This window comes from Sardina pilchardus, chromosome 17 (genome assembly GCF_963854185.1).
Source record: "Sardina pilchardus chromosome 17, fSarPil1.1, whole genome shotgun sequence".
NCBI lineage: Eukaryota > Metazoa > Chordata > Actinopteri > Clupeiformes > Clupeidae > Sardina > Sardina pilchardus.
In genome coordinates, this window is record NC_085010.1 from 1,635,958 (window position 1) to 1,655,994 (window position 20,037).

Consider the following 20,037-nt stretch of genomic DNA (forward strand, 5'->3'; position numbering starts at 1 on the left):
CATATAAACAAAGTCCTGTGCATACAGTAGCTTTCATAGCATTTTGATGTGTCTTCCTGAATTATAAATACAACATTTTATGTTTTGTAAAGTAGTGTATTAATACATATTTTATATTTAAAAATGTCTTATCAAAGGCATTTTTCCGTTTCTTTGTTTTTTGTTTTTTGATTATTTATCCGATGATATTTGTATGTTTTTTGAGAATGTGAAAGGTGTTTGTTTGGACATGGATATGAGTAAAAGGACATGCAGTATGTGTCTGACTGTTTGTATCCTGCTTGCAGGGTAAGGAGTGGCTCTGTCTCAACTGTCAGATGCAGAGAGCTCTTGGGGGAGCCGAGCACGCTGGTCCTCCCATGATGAAACCACAGGGTTCTGCTCCACCCTCACCACAGAGGACAGGACCACCCATGAAGGGTGAGTCCAAGAGACCTCCAATGCTCACCAAACAGAAGAGCATAGCTGATACAGGGAAAATAGGGACACCACCAGTAACTCCGCATTTGAGATCTCCTGGTCCATTGAGTCCAAATGCTCCTCTAAGTCCAAAAGGCCCATTTGGGTCCCAGCCAGGATCACAGCCAGGGTCCCAGCCAGGATCTCCTGGGCCGAAACTTGGATCTCCAAAAATAGACCCGAAAACTGGACGTCCCATGCAGCAACAACAGGGATCTCCCGCCAGATCGGCTCCCCCACCTAAGCAAGATACAGGCTTTTTTGGAGGCTTTGGATTGGGAGGGTTGACAGACATGCCAAAATCCCCTGCTTCTGCCAGCCAAGCTGCAGAGTCAGTCACAGGGAAGCTGTTTGGTGGCTTTGGAGGCACTAAACCCCAGGCTTCTTCCACTCAGCCCACAGGAGGGTTGTTTGGAGGATTAGGTAGCCTTGCAGACGCAGCCAAACCCCCAGCCAAACCCCAAGCTGATGCTGTTTCAGGTAAAGTGTTTGGGTTTGGTTCCTCTCTTCTGAGCTCAGCCACCAATCTCATCTCCTCCAACCCAGAGGATGAAAATGCAGAATCACCACCAGGTTCACCCCCAGATTCACCACCAGGTTCACCCCCAGATTCCCCTATAGACTCTGGTGCAGATTCACCACCTGGGACTCCCCCAGACTCTGGCTCAGAATCCCCTCCTGACACTCCACCTCCATCTTCTAAAAGCCCTAAACCGTCTGATGAGGCCCCAACTGCAGATCTTATTGTGGAGCCTAAGGAAACCCCACCAGCCTCAGTCCCTGCACAGGAGACACCCTCCAGCTGTCCTTTGTGTAAGACACAACTGAACATGGGGTCAGAGGATACACCTAATTACAGCAACTGCACGGAATGCAAGAAGACTGTGTGCAACTTATGTGGGTTCAACCCAATGCCCCATCTTGGAGAGGTGAGTTGGTCATTTTATGTATTTACATTTGAGAGAAATCTTCTTTCCTACACCCCAGGCAAAATATAACATTGTGTAAAATGTGGGATATAAATGTAGGCTAGCCTGGAACAGATACAATGCATGCATGCATGGGAGGTATCTGAAAATGGGGTTGGACTTACAACTTTTTATAAGAAAGGTTTGATTTTGTTTAATGCATACTTTCTTTTTATCGATTTGATGATCTGAACTGATTCCTTCACATTTGTACAGTGATCCTGAACAGCTAATTAAATGTTTAATGCATTTAATGTTTTCTGCTTCACTACTTGTATTGCACTCCTTACGTCCATTGCACATTGTTTTGCTCTCAGTCCAGGAAGTATGCTCTTTAAAGTACCCTGTATAATAGCAGTCCATTTGAGATGTAATTTCACAACCAGTTCAGTCATTTAGTACCTTAATGTGCTGCTATACTTGTTTGTGTAGCCTGAAGTCAGAGACTGTAATGGCCATTGAAATAAGTATCTACACTCTAAAGCCACATCTACATCAGGGGAAAGATTAAAACAGTCCTCCTGATTTTTGTATGTCTTACTGGCATGTACAATCTGGATAGTTAGACGCTTTGTTTTCAGTTTTGTCTTTTTTTTAGGAAGATTGTTCATTGGGAAATAGGGATTTGAATCTGTAATTATTATGACTCGAGATTAGGTCAAAGGAAGGTCTTTCTCAGGCCTGACCTTTTACGCTTATGCTACTACAATCCTGCATCCTTTGAGCATGTCGTTGAGTGAGTGATGTCATAGACAGTGAGTGCCTTGTATGGTTTGGTTGTGACTCACATGGCTCCCGAATTGAAGTTGGATTAGAATGGAAAAAGGCAGAACCATATACAATGTCCTCTAGATTTATTGACATCCCTGGTAAAAAAAGAGGTATAAAAGAATGTGCTGGCAATCTATCCTAGTCTCACAATGAAAACAATGAGGTAAAATCCAACCTTGTGAAGAAGTACATTTATTTTGTGAAATAATTAAGTTTCATACAGTTCCTGTCATCGCAATACCTCTTGCAACTCTGCATTGCATCTGCATTCTAGTGTACTGTACATGTACTGTAGGTGTGTCCACTGCCTTGGGTCCCCCAAAGCAGTTTTTCAGGTGTGCTGTCACATCTCCTCAGTGCTATGTTGTGTAGGATGGGTAGCTTACATATGGTGTCCACACACTTGAGACACACGGAATGATACAAAACATAGCTTAAAACAGTTGCTGGTTCTGCAAAAGTAGGCTTATTGAGGTGAGATTGACTGTAATCATATACTGTACACAACTTGTTGTCTGTTAAAACAGTGAGTGTGCAGGTCCTTTGTGAGTGTAAAGGTATCAGAGCACAGTGTGGTTAAGTGTAGATATATGTTGAGAATTTAGGAAATAAGCTCAATAACAGCAGAAATTTGAGTGAGCTCACATGCTTGGAACTAACTGTGTGGCAGGTTTACAAAAGTCACCCATGCACAGGCTAACTAATCCCAGAAGTCTATTTCAGGTAAAATGAAGGGATTACACTGAACACATCCGGCTCCACCTCACGTGGCATGAGCAGTATCTTCAACCCATATACAGCACAAGTGGCCCCGTCAGTTTCTCTCACTGGGAAAATCCCTGTCTTTACACGGACATGTTTACATGAACACATATAGTGAAGAGGCATCTCTGTTTCACTGTATTTTATTATGATAAAAGCTTAAGATTAAGTGGAATCACAGAATATGTTAGAGGGATCATCCTCTAAGGAGATTTCATTTGATTATCTGCCTTATTTTCAGATTAATGTCGACAAGGACAGATCTGTGGCATGACTTGGTGGGATTAATCACAAATGTTTAAAATCTGCTCCACAATTTCAGTCAGTGATCTGCTGTCTACACCACTGAAGCAAATCCATTTATTCTAAAATGGATCAGATGTGCTTTATTGATCACTTATGTCATATACAGCCTTGAAAAGATGTTTATGAAAGAAGTTTATTCAATAGGTTAACCCTTTGTAGGTCCCACCCAGAAAAAAACGATGCAATTGTTTTTCTTGCTTTTCCAGACTTCAATTTTGCCCAAAAATAAAATCTTGTTTTTCTTTTCTCAAAATCCGATTTTTGATTACGATTATTTTGTGAAATGACAAAAGGCAAGAAATCATTTCAAATATGCTGATTTTTATTGAACATTTATCAAATAATTTTGCCATTGGAATTTAAGTGCAAATCTTGCTCTTATTAGACAATATTAATAATTCATTTTAAGTGATTAATATTAAGAAAAATGATTGAACTTTTGCCACAAAATTCAACACTTGCAAACATAAGTACCATAATTACCCTAGTTTAAGTGAAAAATCTATTTTACGATTTCACATTTTAACATAGATTGAAACACATAATCAATTATTTATTTTTTTATTTTATGAGCCTCGACCAAAGGGTAGCAGAATTTAGCATTAAATTATCTTGACTAAAGTAAACATCATAGCAGTTTCCTTATGTCAAGGAAGCATGCTTAATTTTCAAGGACACCGCGTCATTGAATTCCGCCGAGCATGGTCCCAATGTCAAGAATACTCCAAGATTCATGCCCTTCATTCTGAGAATTTTCAAGGATGCATCTGTGGATCAAAGGTGAATAAAAATACCCTAGTCCTCTGCGTTGACATGCATCAGAGCAGCACCCCTACTGAAACAGAAGCACAATTAAAAGCAGAAGTGCTCAGGCAGAACTGCAATGACATGCAAGTTCACAACTAGTCTGTTCCAGAATAATGTCCAAGAACTGGAGGCCTCTAACCTCGTCTTTGTAACCTGACTCACAAGGAAGCATTCTATGAAAGAAGCATCTCAATGATAGCCTGACCAGCCAAACTCACATCAAGATGTAGGGTCTAAAGGGATTAAAGAGAACGCTGCATGCCTACTTTTTAAACCAAACAATCATTAACAATCAATTATTTATCATTGCTGGCATTTCAAATGATGACGTAGTTCAAACTGAACCTCAGTTCAGTCCGTAACCTCTGGACACTTTGGTAGCTGCTTTTGCATGCCTCTTCAGCAGTTGAGCGAAGTTACAATGAACAATTCATGCTCATCACTGCTACTAGTGGAGGGTGTAAAAAATAGATGACATGATTAAACATATTTCCATTTAGATACCCAAAACTAGTTGTAGACAGAAGAGAGGGTGAATACTCTATTTAGTAAAAAGTGAAAATCGTCGTATTTAAGTGTAAGTACCAAGTATGGGCTAGATATACAGTACTTAAACCTTTATTTATACTTATATAAACCAAGTATAACTCATTGTAGTGTATCTAGTAACCTTTTGTCATCCTCTTGAGGAACCATGCTAGCAGTGTACTATTATTGCCTCAATGTGCAAAATCGCTAGCTGTAGACTTAACTCATTAGTTTTAAATTCAGATGGGGTTCAGATTGTTTATGAACATACTGGTTTCAAGGATTATGTTTATTTAACAGTCCACTGTACGTTATCAACTACATCACCCATAATATCCTGATGTTGAGGACAGATTTGTCTGGTAGCTAACACTGAATATTCTCTTCATTACATGCTTGCATTTCATCATCAGTGTAAAATAGCTAGCTAGTTGACACCATTTGCTAAAAATATTCACTAGACATTATAGTGAATGAACATTCCTGAGAGAATGAATTAGGTGCAACTCTGGATGAGTGTTTGGTGTTATGATAAAGGCTTTGATTGCACCGAGTTAAAAGATCTGGCCATTGAAAACAGCTACTGTAACTATGAATCTAACATAGTGAAAAATAGTGTAACTGGAATTAGCAAAGCTCTAGTTTACTCTAGACTAAACCCCCCTCACACATTGCTATTGTATTCATGTTTGCTAAAGGTATTTGTCTGCTTAAACAGATCGCGTAGGGCAGGGGTTCTCAATGTTTTTGGTTCCAAGGACCCCTTTTAGGGGAAAACATTTTCCGAGGACCCCCTTGTAACCGTAACAGTTAACCATTCGTATTCTCTGAAGTTGTGGCTGGGTCCACTATCCCAAGTTAGGTCCAAGTAGGACCAAATAGACACAATTTGCTTGTTTTATGGGTGAAAAGAGCATCATCTTTTTAAAATGTTAACTTTATAATTTCAAGCAAATTATTTCGCGGACCCCTTGGCTATGGGTCACGGACCCCAAGGGGTCCCCGGACCCCACTTTGAGAACCACTGGCGTAGGGGTTTTCTGCGCTTTGTTGGTGGTAACCACAATTATGACTAGACACTGACCGTATTCTATGTACAGTATGCACTTTGAATTATCATTTAGTTTCAAGACAATGACAGACTAAACTATACTATTTAGTGGATAATACCCTATTTATACCAATGATTTGACCTTTATTATTATTTGACTTGGCTACTCAACCCACCGCTTGACCTGGGTCAGACAAGGGTCATCGTGGGTACACCTATATATGAATGGGCACATCCTGGGATGCTAACAACCAGGCCAGTAGACATAGCAGGCAGGCAGTAGTATTACAAAGAATTTTATGATGAAAATGTATTGGAATATAATCATTCAATATGACATCCTTTTGTTATTGTTACATAATGTACTTGAATGGATTAATCAAATGAGACATTATTTCATGTAGGCCGTATGTTGACATCCTGTAGTCCTGCAGTGATTTGGAGTTATCATTAGATCTCACTCTGGGTGTTTTGTTTTTGTTGGCCATCTGGTCCATGCTTGAATAGAGGATCTGATGCACCACACCTCGTAACAACCATCTCAACACACCCCTTAGCACCTGTGCCCTGTATATGTAGCCTAATCACATACACACACACACACACACACACACACACACACACACACACACACACACATTGCAAGTGACATTTAACTTGTCCTTCCTTGTCTATATTTCTACATCCCTCCTTAGCCACTCTTAACCATATTAACTATCAGCTCGGATCAGCTTACCCCTTCCATTTTTACTTAATAGTGTATGGATGAATGTTTTGTTCCACATAGGCTATTGTTTCACAGTTATAAATCTGTCTTATTTTCTAAACAAATGTTTTATGGAAGCATTTCAAGAACAAGCTCTATATGCTGCCTTTGCAGCTCTGAAATAACCAACCTCTTGACTGAGCAGTCTCTCCATCTGTCAATTGAGTGTCGTAGACTATACAGTAGTTCCATCAGTCCATGCATACCCACTGGGCACAACAAGGCTTAAATGGCCACCGTAACAAAAGAAGCAGTGTAGTGTGGCGCTTGGGTCTTTGATGCATGATGCTTTATGCTATCAGTCCTTCTCAGAGGAAATCTCTGACTTGAAACATGTGACTCTGTGACTCTTTATGACATGAAAGTAAGACTATCTCAGATGTAAAGGTACCTGCTGACATTTTACATTGGTTAGATTATAAGCTTCAGGTGAAATGTATGAGATTTTACTGACTACAATACTTACTTTATATAATAACTTTGGATTACTTTTGACGTGTTTTGCTTTCAATTTACATTTACATTGATTAATTTAGCTATGGAACCCCAGAGGTTTCATTGCAAGATATTTTTGTGTATGTCAAGAGAATTTCAACTCAATTTCTAAAGCTTGTGCTCATTTGACTAAATTGTGTTCTCATTTTACTAGATTGTGTGCTCATTTTAGTAAATGGTGCTATCATTTTTTTTGATGCACAGCTGTTTGGCCTTGTACAAGGGAAGCGTTTAAGTGTAGCTGCACAGTGCCCTCACTGGGCAGAGTTTGTGCACCCACATTGCACTCACAGAGGCCTGGGGCAGGGGCTACATCAACTTATATTATTAACTTATTAGGGCCGTTGCATCCTTCTGGAGGGCCTCATAGCACTCATGGAGAGCCGCTATTGGCCGAAGAGGCCCTCAGGCAACACTAGAGCGTCGAGGAGGGGGAGCCTCTCCTTGTCTGGGAGATTGTACAGGGTCAGCCACAGGTGCTGGGACCACCACTGTGAGCTGGACAAGAAGTCACAAACTGTGTTGTCCCTATCTCAGTCGCTTTGGTACATTTCTCAGATCAGATTTTAAATTCTCAAAACTACCTGTTCAATCTTCAGATCATTGTGTCAATTGTGCACATCAAAAAAGCAGTTTCTCATTCCTTTGATCAAGTTGCAAATGTTTTGGTACATCCATGCAAATTATCATGTACAATTCTCAGCTAAATAGTCTCACCCCCCACATTATTTAGGCTTTAGTTCATAGTATAGGACTTGACATTCTGATGCACTGACATGTTCATTGACACAAATATTTAGTTTTGAGAGATGGACTAAGGATTTTGAGCAAGAAACTGGCTTTTGCAGGTAATCCATGGTGTTTTGCTATTTGAACAAATAGTTTTGAGAAATGCACTTACTGTCTAGCAAATCTCAAGGATGATTTGAGAAATGTGCCAAAGCGACTGAGAAAAACTGTAAAAAGTAAACACAGACACAAGTTGTGTTATTGTCAACACACATATGTTTTAAGAGTGTAATAGTATACAATATTCAAATGAATGTACACACACACACACACACACACACACACACACACACACACACACACACACTCCTGTTTCAATATTTTACAGAAGTCAACTGTTACACTATCCCATCTTGTATTGTGAATAGCTTCTTCAAGGGTCAAGAACATTCCAGAAATATGACATTTGAGTGCTTCTTTTTGTGACAAGACTTTCAGATGCAATGACTCTTAAAGTTGTGTTGCATTCCTTTCAGAAATAATTGTATTTATCTACCCAAGTACCCAATAGAATTATCACTCTATGAACTCTGCTATTGTTTTACAGAATGAATGGCTCTGCTTGAACTGCCAGACACAAAGAGCTCTTTCAGGACAACTGGGTGATATGTCTCCTTCACCTAAGACCTCTCCAGCCAAGCAGAAACCAGAACCTACATCTAGCGCTGTCCCTACTCCTGCTTCCCCTATTTCAGAAGCTCCTCTTTCCCCTCCATCTAAAGCTCCTGTTGCCTCTGCTGAATCTAGTATTGATCATGCTCAGGCCAAGCAGCCTCAATTAAGCTCAGATAAAACAGTGGATCATACGCAAACAGCACAGGCAGCAGAAGCCACAGCAATAGAAGACCCTGTGTCAGAGAACAAAACAGAGGTACTTGAACTAAACATGGCCCAGACACCTGACATTTCAGAGAAGGCTGGAACACATGATCTAACACAACAGTCGAACATAACAGATACACCAGCATATTCCACTGAAAGTTTAATGGATGTTGAGGTAGTTAAGGCAAAAGTGGAGGAAAGTGTTGAACATTCTCCCTCAGATGAACAGAAATGTGAAATCAAGAACACTGGTGAAGAGCAGACAGCAGTTGTAGAGAGTGAATCAGTTCCTTTGGAAGAGCAGAGCACAGAAACTCAAGAACAAGAGGCAAACATTGAAGAAAGTTTAGACAATGTCAGTTCTTCCTGTGATGAACAGAAGCTCGAAGCCATACATACTGATGAAAAACAGATTCTAGAAAGTGAGTCAGGATCCTTGGTAGAGCAGAGCATAGATTCCAAAGAGCTAAAGGCAAACATCGAAGAAGGTGTAGACCACTGTGATTCTCCTTCTGCTGAACAGAAGCCTGAACACATAGATACTGGTGAAAAACAGATTGCAACTATGGAAAGTGAGTCAATTTCTATGGTAGACATAAAATCTAAAGAACCAGAGGCAAAAACTGAAGAAAATGTTGACAATTCCAGTTTTCCCTCTGATGAACAGAAGATCGAAGGCATAAATACTGGTGAAAAGATATCAACTGCAGAATGTGAATCTCTTCCCTTAATAGAGAAAAGCATAGACTCCAAAGAACCAGAGACAATAATTGAAGAAAGTGTAGACAATTCAAACTCTCCCTCTCATGAAAAGAAGCTTGAAGGCATACATGCTAATGAAGAACAGATGGCAACTGCAGAAAGTAAATCTCTTCCCTTGGTAGAGCAGAGTATAGACTCCAAAGAACCAGAGACAAAAGTCGAAAAAAGTGAAGACAATTTAAAATCTCCATCTGATGATCAGAGGCCCAAAAGCATAAATACTGGTGAAACCCAGACATCAATTGTAGAAAGTGAGACCATTTCCGAAGAAGAACAGCACATTAAATCTAAAGAATCGGAAGAAAAAATTAAAGACAGTGTAGACAGTTCCAGTTCTCCATCTGATGAACAGCAGCATAAAGATATAAAGACCAGTGAAAAACAGTCAGCTGTAGAAAATGAATCCATTTCCCTGTTAGAGCAGACCATTAAATCCAAAGAACCAGAGGCAAAAATGGAAGAAAATGTGAACAAGTCCACCTCTCCCTCTGATGATGAGAAGACTGAAAGCAGAAATGCTGGTGAAAAACAGACATTAGCAGTCACAAGTGAGGCAGTTCCCCCTGTAGAACATAAAATAGAAGCTAAAGAACCAGGGGCAGAAATTGAAGAAAATTTAGGCAATTCCAGTTCTACCTCCGGTGAACAGAAACCGGAGAGCATAGATAGTGGTGAAAAACAGACAGCAACTGTAGAAAGCGAGTCAGTTTCCCAAGTAGAACAGAGCAAAAAATCTAATGAACCAGAAGGAAAAGATGAAGAAAGTGTAGACACTTCCACCTTTCCCTCTGATGATCAGAAGCCTGAATGCATAAATACTGGTGGAAAACAGACATCTGTAGAAAGTGAATCAGTTCCCCTGGTCGAGCATATCATAGAGGCTAAACAGCCAGAGGTAAAGATTGAAGAAAAAGTGGGAAATTCCATTTCTCCCTGTGATGAACACAAGCCTGAAAGCATAGATGCTGGTGAAATACAGTCAGCACCTCTTGAAAGTGAATCAGTTTGCCTGGTAGAACAGAGCATAAAATCCAAAGAACCAGAGACAAAAATGGAAGAAAGTGTAGACAATTCAAGTTCTCCCTCTGATGAAAAGAACCTTGAAGGCATAAGCACTGGTGAAAAACAGATGGCAACTGTAGAGAGTGATTCTGTTCCACTGATAGAGCAGAGCATAGAATCCAAAGAACTAGAGTCAAAAATGGAAGAAAGTGTAAACAACTCTACCTCTACCTCTGATGATCAGAAGCCCGAAAGCATAAATACTGATGAAAAACAGACATCAGCAGTAGAAAGTAAACCAGTTCCCTTGGTAGAACCTGACATAGAAGCTAAAGAACCAGAGGCTAAAATTGAAGAAATTGTCAACCATTCTGATTCTCCCTCTGATGATCAGAAGCCCGAAAGCATAACTACTGATGAAAAACAGACATCAGCAGTAGAAAGTAAACCAGTTCCCTTGGTAGAACCTGACATAGAAGCTAAAGAACCAGAGGCTAAAATTGAAGAAATTGTCAACCATTCTGATTCTCCCTCTGATGATCAGAAGCCCGAAAGCATGGATACTGGTGAAAAACAGACATCAGCAGAAGAAAGTAAACCAGTTCCCTTGGTAGAACCTGACATAGAAGCTAAAGAACCAGAGGCTAAAATTGAAGAAATTGTCAACCATTCTGATTCTCCCTCTGATGATCAGAAGCTCGAAAGCATAACTACTGATGAAAAACAGACATCAGCAGTAGAAAGTAAACCAGTTCCCTTGGTAGAACCTGAAATGGAAGCTAAAGAACCAGAGGCTAAAATTGAAGAAATTGTCAACCATTCTGATCCTCCCTCTGATGATCAGAAGCCCGAAAGCATGGATACTGGTGAAAAACAGACATCAGCAGAAGAAAGTAAACCAGTTCCCTTGGTAGAACCTGACATAGAAGCTAAAGAACCAGAGGCTAAAATTGAAGAAATTGTCAACCATTCTGATTCTCCCTCTGATGATCAGAAGCTCGAAAGCATAACTACTGATGAAAAACAGACATCAGCAGTAGAAAGTAAACCAGTTCCCTTGGTAGAACCTGAAATGGAAGCTAAAGAACCAGAGGCTAAAATTGAAGAAATTGTCAACCATTCTGATTCTCCCTCTGATGATCAGAAGCCCGAAAGCATAACTACTGATGAAAAACAGACATCAGCAGTAGAAAGTAAACCAGTTCCCTCGGTAGAACCTGACATAGAAGCTAAAGAACCAGAGGCTAAAATTGAAGAAATTGTCAACCATTCTAATTCTCCCTCTGATGAACAGAAGCCTGAGAGCATAGATACTGGTGAAACACAGATGGCAACTGTGCAAAGTGCATCTATTTCTCTAGTAGAGCAGTGCATAGAATCCAAACAGCCCGTAGCAAACAGTAGCTTTCCACCTAAAAGCCCTGATATAGAGCTAGACTCCCTCAGCCCTGTAGCTAATGAGCAGACAACGAACAAAGATTTAGCAGAGGAAAAGACTCCATCTGAATCACATGAGTCAGAGCTAAAGTCAAGAGATGAGGATAAACTTGGACACATCACTGTAAGTTGGAATCTAACTAGTTACCATACAGTAGATGACAGTCGTAAGTAGAATACTAGGGAGACAGTAGCATAGTGTCATTATATTGTGAAACATTTAAGTGTTCATTGTGTGCAATGTTCAGTGTACAATCACAACCTAATGGAAAACATTTCACTGCTTTTTTCCCCCAGATAAACACTGAAGTAACTAGCCAACCTAAAGAGAAGGAAACCCACAAAGAACATGAAGATGAGGCTGTGGTGACACAAGAGAGAGTGACAAGTCCCTCTGATCTAGCTAAGCTGGAGAGTACAGTTCTACCTATATTAGAGGCTCAGTCAACCACAGCTGCAAATGATCATTTGGATAAATCAAATGAAATGGTCAAAGGTAGGCGTAGACTACAAGTGTTGCCAATGTCACCTGAACCGAGTTCAGAGGAAGACGGCCAAGGAGAACCACATGAGAAGGAGGATACCACTGTGACAGCTGGCTCAAACACAGAGCGGAAAAAACTGTCTCTACCAACTGAACTACAAGATTCATTTGAGGATAGCAGTGAGAGTGAGCATATATCCCTCCCAAAGAAAGTGGCAGATGTTGGTGAAAAAGATCCATCAGACAGCCCTATGTCTATTGATAAAGAAGCGTTAATTCAAGCCCAAACCACTGGTATGAGAGCAGATGTAACTGCAACACCAAGTCATGAGGAAAGAGATCAGGAGCAAAGAAGGGAACAAGATGGAAAGGAGAAAAGTGAGTCAGGGAGAGGTAGGCGTCTTCTTAAAAATAGCAGCATTAGTCCAGAGGATGACAGTGATGCGAAGAACCTCACTTCTCTCGCTAAATCCTCAGAAGAGGTTGCAACAGGTATTAGGCACTTCAAAACCATTGAGCTGAACAGCACCACTGCTGTTCGATCAACATTTGACGATGGAGAGCCTGAAAGTCTAACAGACTCTCCTGAAGACCGCTCCAGAGGTGAGGGCTCCTCTAGTCTACATGCTTCCAGCTTTACTCCAGGGACTTCACCTACCTCTCTGTCATCTCTAGATGAAGATAGTGACAGCAGCAGTCCAAGTCATACTAGGTCAAGTGGAGAAGGTAAACAGCACAGGAAGGCAAAGCACCGACAACCTGGCCAGATGTTGCCAACTATTGAAGACTCTTCAGAGGAGGAGGAACTTCGTGAGGAAGAAGACCTCCTCAGAGAACAAGAAAAGCAGAAGAGCTCTGGGAAAAAATCAAAGAAAGATAAAGAGGACATACGAGCACAGAGGAGAAGGGAGCATCCCAAAACACCCCCAAGCAATCTCTCTCCCATTGAAGATGCCTCCCCAACAGAAGAATTACGTCAAGAGGCAGAGATGGAGGAGATACGAAGATCATCTTGCTCAGATTTCTCACCTAGTATAGAATCTGAGCCAGAAGGATTTGAAGTTAACCCAGAAAAGATTGCTGCAGTTCAAAAAGTATATCAACTTCCAACATCTGTATGCCTTTACTCTCCTACAGATGAACATCATGGTGACGCTCTGTCAAAAGAAGGAACAGGGAAAAAATCCCTGAAAAGTGCAGATGAAGCCTATGAAGAAATTATGTTAAAAGCCAAGTCCCCCATTCAGGAGAGAGTGGAGTTACCACCTGGTAAGGAATCTTTGTATGGCAGTGTGTTGATGGAGGATTATGCTGATGAATCTCTTGTTAAGGACAAATGTGATGAAGAAGAAAAGGGTAAAATGTCAGTGCCAGAAAAGTCTAAACAGTTAAGATCACCAGATGAGGTCTATGAGGATATGATGCAGAAAAAGGAAATGATTATAAAAGAACAGGACTTGAAACAGTCACAGCCAACAAAGGACATAACACAACCAGAGATAATATTACCACCTCCTGAATGTCATTCTGATTTCATTCCCACCAGTACCACTGTGTCTATGGGCAAAGATGGGAAACCACTATTAGATGCTGAAACTGCCTATGAAGAACTTATGAAGCGACAGAAAGCTGTATTAACACCTGGAACCAGTCCAACACAGCCATGTGCTGATTCTGAAAACTCTATGTTACACTTTGGGGCACCAGGGGATACTACAGTGATGGACACGGGTTCACAGAAACGACTCTACCCTATACCAGACCTTAGGGTCATTCAGTGCTCCTCCGGTGAAGAAGAACCGGATGAGGACAGTGGTGCAGATCACACACCTGAAACGGCTCCAAGTGCACCTGAGATCTTATCAGAAACTCCTATAAAGACAGAACCCAAACCAATTGTTTCCAAAGAACAATATGCTGTAGCAACAGCTTCAGAGATAGACATCCATTCTGTCCCATCATCCGAAGATACTACATCCTCTAACCATCGAGTAATATCCTCTGAGGTACCTGACATTCACTCCTCATTCAGAGATTCCACAACAACAGAAATAGACCAGGATGGTGTGGTTGACTTATCAAAAGCTTCTTTCTCTAGTCAGACAAACTTAGATTCCACCTCCATTGTCAGTGACGCCACAAAACCACCTCATCCCATTGTGGTGAGTGTATCACCTTTACCAACTGTTCCCCAATACATTCCTTCTGCACCTAGCGTAGTATCAACAGCTCCCCCTGTACCTCCCAAACCAGCAGTATTGCGCCGTGATATGTCTCAGGAAACAACAGACATTCCTATGCCTCCGCCCTTGCCACCTCCAACACTGCCGAAGCCAACTATATATCCCAAAAAGATACCCCCTCAGGTTCTTCCACGTTGTACTCCAGTGGGTATGACTTCTACAGGCCCCAGTCCTTTGGAAAAACAGTATGGAGGTACAACACATAAGCCACATATTCCACCACCTGTTCCTCCAAAGCCATCCTCCATCCCAGCAGGTCTCACTTTCACTCACAGACCTGGAGAAAGTGTCAAGCCTCCAATAGCTCCCAAGCCAGTGACAATTGTTCACCCACCTTCTCCTATTCATTCACCAGCTAGACCAACAGTTCTTACCACGGAGTCTGCAAACATAGCTCTGAATCTAAGTCCTTCTGTAGATAGCAGGCCGGGAACAACATCACCCAAGTCCCCTTCATCCCCCAGGCACACCAAAACTTTACACGAAACATATGTAGTTATAACACTGCCATCACAGCCCAGCTCACCAGTAGAAGGCATACAGTCTCAAGCCTCAGCAAGTTCTGGTTTTGCATCTGCAACAATGCATCCTCAAGCATCTCCTTATCCACCACAGCAACAGAGCCATACCCAGTCAGACCCACAACATCGAACAACAAAAGTGCCACTTGCATTTACTCGAATCACTGAATCAATTGAAAGTCAAGAAATTTGTGGGCCTGAGAAAGTGGTATCAAGCATGAGTCATGTCTATGAAGCCATATCAGCATCAGCTCAACCACCAGTACCACTAGCTAATGGTGTTGCACAAGTTGTGACCACAGAACTTCAAAGAACAACAGTGTCTGTTGTACATGAAAGAGTACCATCCATGCCTACTCCAAACTCCTTTGGGGATTCATCCAGTCCAGAGAATCTGAAAACCCAGCCTCAGAATAGCCACATATATCATGCTGGTGAGGTTGTGGATCTTCGTACCCCAAAAATGGATGCAGCTACAGCCGTGAAAGGTGTTGACCTGTCATCAATTGAGTCAAGACGACAATCTGTGGCTACTGAAAGCAGTCCAAGACAGACAAGTGCAGTTCAGTCATCTGTTATCAATCTCAGCACAGAACCCCCTGCCTCTGTGTCTGTTGTATCAGACAACATTACCATTCTCACTTGCACGGCCACCATTGCTTATGGCAATGAAGCATCTCAGGCCACCTCAATGCCTCTTCAGCTTACAACAGCCAAATCATTTGAGCCTGTTTCTCAAATAATCTACCGACCAGTAGATGCCCAACCAGAGAAACCAATCAATCTGTCCACTAGTGTAGGGAAAGTTCAGATGCCTCCTGTTACTGTTGCTCCCACCTTTGTAACAAGTGGTTTTGGTGCAAGTGTCCCTCCTCGCTTGGAAACTTGTGTATCTGGAGCAGTAGATCTCACTACAGCAAAGCCTGTTCAGACCATTGTCTCTGTTGACAAATCCACTGCAGAGGTCATGACAGCTGTGATAACTGAGGAGGATGGAAAACCTGTAGATCTGACAGCTGGCAGAAGAGCAGCGTGCTGTGATGTTGTTTACAAGTTGCCATTTGCAGGGAGTTGTACGACCCAGCAGCCCACTCCATTGCCTGAAGACCGCTTTGGCTATCGTGATGACCATTATCAGTATGATCGCTCCCCTTATGGAATGAAAGGTTTCGCTGGTATCAAGCCTTCGATGTCAGACACCAATTTAGCTGAGGCTGGGCTTTTTCTCTACAAGAGCAAAAACAGTTATGATTTCAATGGTGCCATAGAGGGGGCCGTTGATCTTACTTCTGGAAAGATATCTGAAGCAGGTCAGTATGCTGACATTGCAGATCTCTCTGTGAGGTATCAGTTTGAATTACCTCCACTTATTCTGGGCTGATACCTTGAGATGTTTTGTGTTTTGTTGCTTTTTGTTTTTGCATGCATTGACTTTTTCTCCGCTCGCCATTTTCTTTTTACACACAGATGCATGTCCCTGCATGCTGTACCCTGTTGTTTTGACTTCCCAGCATCACTAATCTGGCAAGACTCAATGCTTACTCATATCTTTGTTAATGCTTTATGATTTGATTTGGTGAGTGCATGGAATACATTCTGACCAATGCAGTGTTTCATGGACTGAACAATCTAACTCTGAATTCTTAACAGGTGAGGCAGTGGACTATTCAAGCAGAGTCACAGGGGCATATTCTGGCATGACAATTCCACAGTTCTCCCAAACCAGAATCACATCTGCCACTGGAACGCCCTTTGTAGTCACAAGTGTTTTGAGATCATCCAATGGTATTGTCTATTCCTCAGTGGCAGCCCCAATCCCATCTACTTATGCAATCACCACACAGCCTGGATCAATCTTCAGTGCAACATACAATACCTTGTCTGGAATGCATACAAGTGACACTATGCCATCATTATCATCTCTTCAAAACCAACCTATTACCAGGTCTCAGAGCTTTGTATCCTCATTGGCCACCACTACAGCAGAGGTACAAGAGCGACAGCCTCTAAACCTAGAGATTGTTACGACAAAGGGTATAATTTCATCTGCTCTCTCTGAGGTTACACCTACACTAGCCACAGTAGGTACCTTAGACTATACTGATGCATCTTTGGAAGCGATTGCTGCCTCCCTAGAGGCTTTATCATCTCCTATGGTGCCTGGTGATGGGCAGTACCAGATGGAACGGGAGTTACTGGAACTGGAGAAAATTAAGCAGCATCGGCTGGCTGAAGAGCTGGAATGGGAACGGCAAGAGATTCAACGATTTCGTGAACAGGAGCAGATGATTGTACAAAAGGAGCTAGAGGAACTTCAAGCAATGAAACAACATATCCTTTGCCAGCAAGAAGAAGAAAGACAGGCCCACCTCATGATGCAAAAGGAGACCTATGCCCAACAGCAACAACAACTAGAACAGATCCAACGCTTGCAGGAGCAATTAAGACAACAACTTGAGGAGCAAAAGTTAAGGCAGATGTATCCAGGAGATGCAACAGATACAGCCAGACAGGAGGCATTGCTTAGTATTGCGGAAAGCAGAAAGATTATGGATAGTGGTGTCCAAACAGATGAAGAGGACAATATTGAGCAAACATACACGTCAGGGAGGAAGAAGAGGGGAGTGAAGAAAAGTGTAGATAGCAGTGTCCAGACAGATGATGAGGACCAGGATGAGTGGGAGGCCCCAGCTCGAGCTAGACGAAGTAGGCCTAGAGGAGTAAAGTACAGTACAGCAGAATGTGGGGGACAGGTGTCAGTTCAGGCTCTCACAGAGATTTCTGTGCAAACAGATTCAGGTACTGGGAAGGGACATTCAGTACAGGTTGATGCAAGACTGGAGTACTCAGATTCTGACAGAAGCTCCTCCCCACAGAGAGACAGGAGACGCCCATCTCCCTTAGAGATAGGACAATCCTCCAAACTCAAAGTTGACTCCACTTCCCTTCAGGTGGTTTCTGTCCCTCCCAAATCCCCCAAAGTCCTGTACTCTCCTATATCACCATGTGTGTCCCCTAGCAAGTCCCTAGAGTTTGTGTCTTATGATAAATCTTTAGGAGACACAAGTCCACAGAGAATTCATGCAGCTGCTGATCAGCCTATCAACTCTAGAACACCAAAGATAATGCAGAGGTCGATGTCAGACCCTAAACCCATGAGTCCAACTGGTGAGGATAGAGCCACAGCGATTTTCCAGCATACAGATGATCATACGGTGAGTGCTCTTAATGTATTATACTGAATAGCCAACCGGCCAATAATGTCTTAATGAATATTGTCATTGCACAATTGGGGTACAAGTTTGGTGGTAGAGGGTAAGCGATAATGAGAAAGTATCCTACGTCAAGGCAGGGACTCTGAAATGGGTGAGACCTCTCTGTTGAAGTTTAAATAAACAAAACTTATCTGCCTATCGGTTTATCAGTAAATAATATCAAACATCCCTTTATCATAACAATGGACATTCCGCTGCCCTATATGTAGAAAACTAACCAGGACTGTAAGATATAGCCATATAATATATAATTAACATCTTGAAGTGTATGACTCAGCACCCACACTTAAATCTGGTAGCCTATAGGCCTAGTTGTGTAATTTCTCTTCAAAGTTGATCTAAAACGCCCTCTCTTCCATTCATACAGTAAGTGCTTAATTTGGAAAATAGTAAGTACATAGGCGGTCGAAAGTATCAACACTTATTCTAAAGCATAGGCAACAAAACCCATACTTAGACTAAGTTGCCAATATTATTTCCAACAATAACCTATCCCCAGATAGGCTTAATATAGTATTTCAATGCATGAGCAACATATAGTATGAATCAAGGCAGACAAGCCAATTATCAAAACTTGCAGTGTTGTCAGTTAATTCATCCCGTTAGTTTATGTCTTTTTACATATCTTTCCAATTAATGGTAATGCCAGATGAGGATAGAATATTGCCATAGCATATAATATGGCACACGTTTTGCTGTGGATTAACAGCCTGGTCAGATGTGATACAAACAGGTCTGAAAAGCATTAACCAGATCTGAAATCATGTTTTCATTAAACAAATTGCTTGTACTGTAGCAGAATAAATTCTACATATTATTATTTGAAGTATTTAGAACATTCACACATCAATGTAGGGATTGTAAATGCTACTGTAATATTGTCCAGGTAAAGGTATTGCTCAACACTGCTATTGGTAGGTTTTAATGGTTTAATTGGTCAGTGTGCATGCACTGGTGTCAAAATGCGCTGCCAAACTTAGGGCCTTGAACTTCAATTGAGTTATTCTTATTTAAGGAGAAATCCAGCTATTTTTAATCCCAAAAACGCTTTCCTTAAGGTCACCTTCTGTTGGGGTAAGCAAAGAAAAAAAAAAAAATTAGCCAAGCTTAAAGGGTCACTGTACCCTAAAATAGGTTTTTTGAGCTGTTGATTGATTGAAAATACTCATAAGTGGTGAACTGTACTATTACCAGGGTTAATATTGACAAAAATCGTGTTTCTCGACAAACGTAACATTTCGTCTGATTTTGTATTGGAGATATTGCTCTCTCGCGCATACTACCGTTTGAAAACATGCCATGGCATGTTGGTCCAAAATACTATTGGAATGATGACGTTGTCCTGCACTTCTAGTCCGACACTACGTCACCGGGTCGTTACAAATTAGGACTGAAACGCCCCAACACCTGCTGCCCTGATTAGCCTACCTGTGATAAGCCATGTCTGCAGCACTCATTCCCAGATTGACACGAAATCACCATGGTTGATTGGTTGCAGCAGTGCTGCACTCTCTCTCCAAATTTCAGAACGTCTCGCCCATTTTGAAAGCCGTTTTCAGAAATGTGAAGTGGGTGGAGTTATGGGGTGAAGTAACTCTTTAAAGAGTCACTTCACCCCATAACTCCACCCACTTCACATTTCTGAAAACGGCTTTCAAAATGGGCGAGACGTTCTGAAATTTGGAGGAGTTATGGGGTGAAGTGACTCTTTAAAGAGTTACTTCACCCCATAACTCCACCCACTTCACATTTCTGAAAACGGCTTTCAAAATGGGCGAGACGTTCTGAA

At 41.6% G+C, this 20,037-nt stretch overlaps 1 protein-coding gene across 1 annotated transcript in view; it reads left to right on the forward strand.

Annotated features, from left to right (window-relative positions):
- Window positions 1–362: 362 nt before the first annotated feature.
- Window positions 363–20,037, forward strand: part of LOC134062689 (protein piccolo-like) — a 47,679-nt gene continuing 28,004 nt past the window's right edge. The window contains 4 exon segments of the mRNA XM_062518796.1: window positions 363–1,388; window positions 8,250–11,849; window positions 12,023–16,283; window positions 16,624–18,188. Coding sequence (XP_062374780.1) covers window positions 363–1,388; window positions 8,250–11,849; window positions 12,023–16,283; window positions 16,624–18,188 — 10,452 coding nt within the window.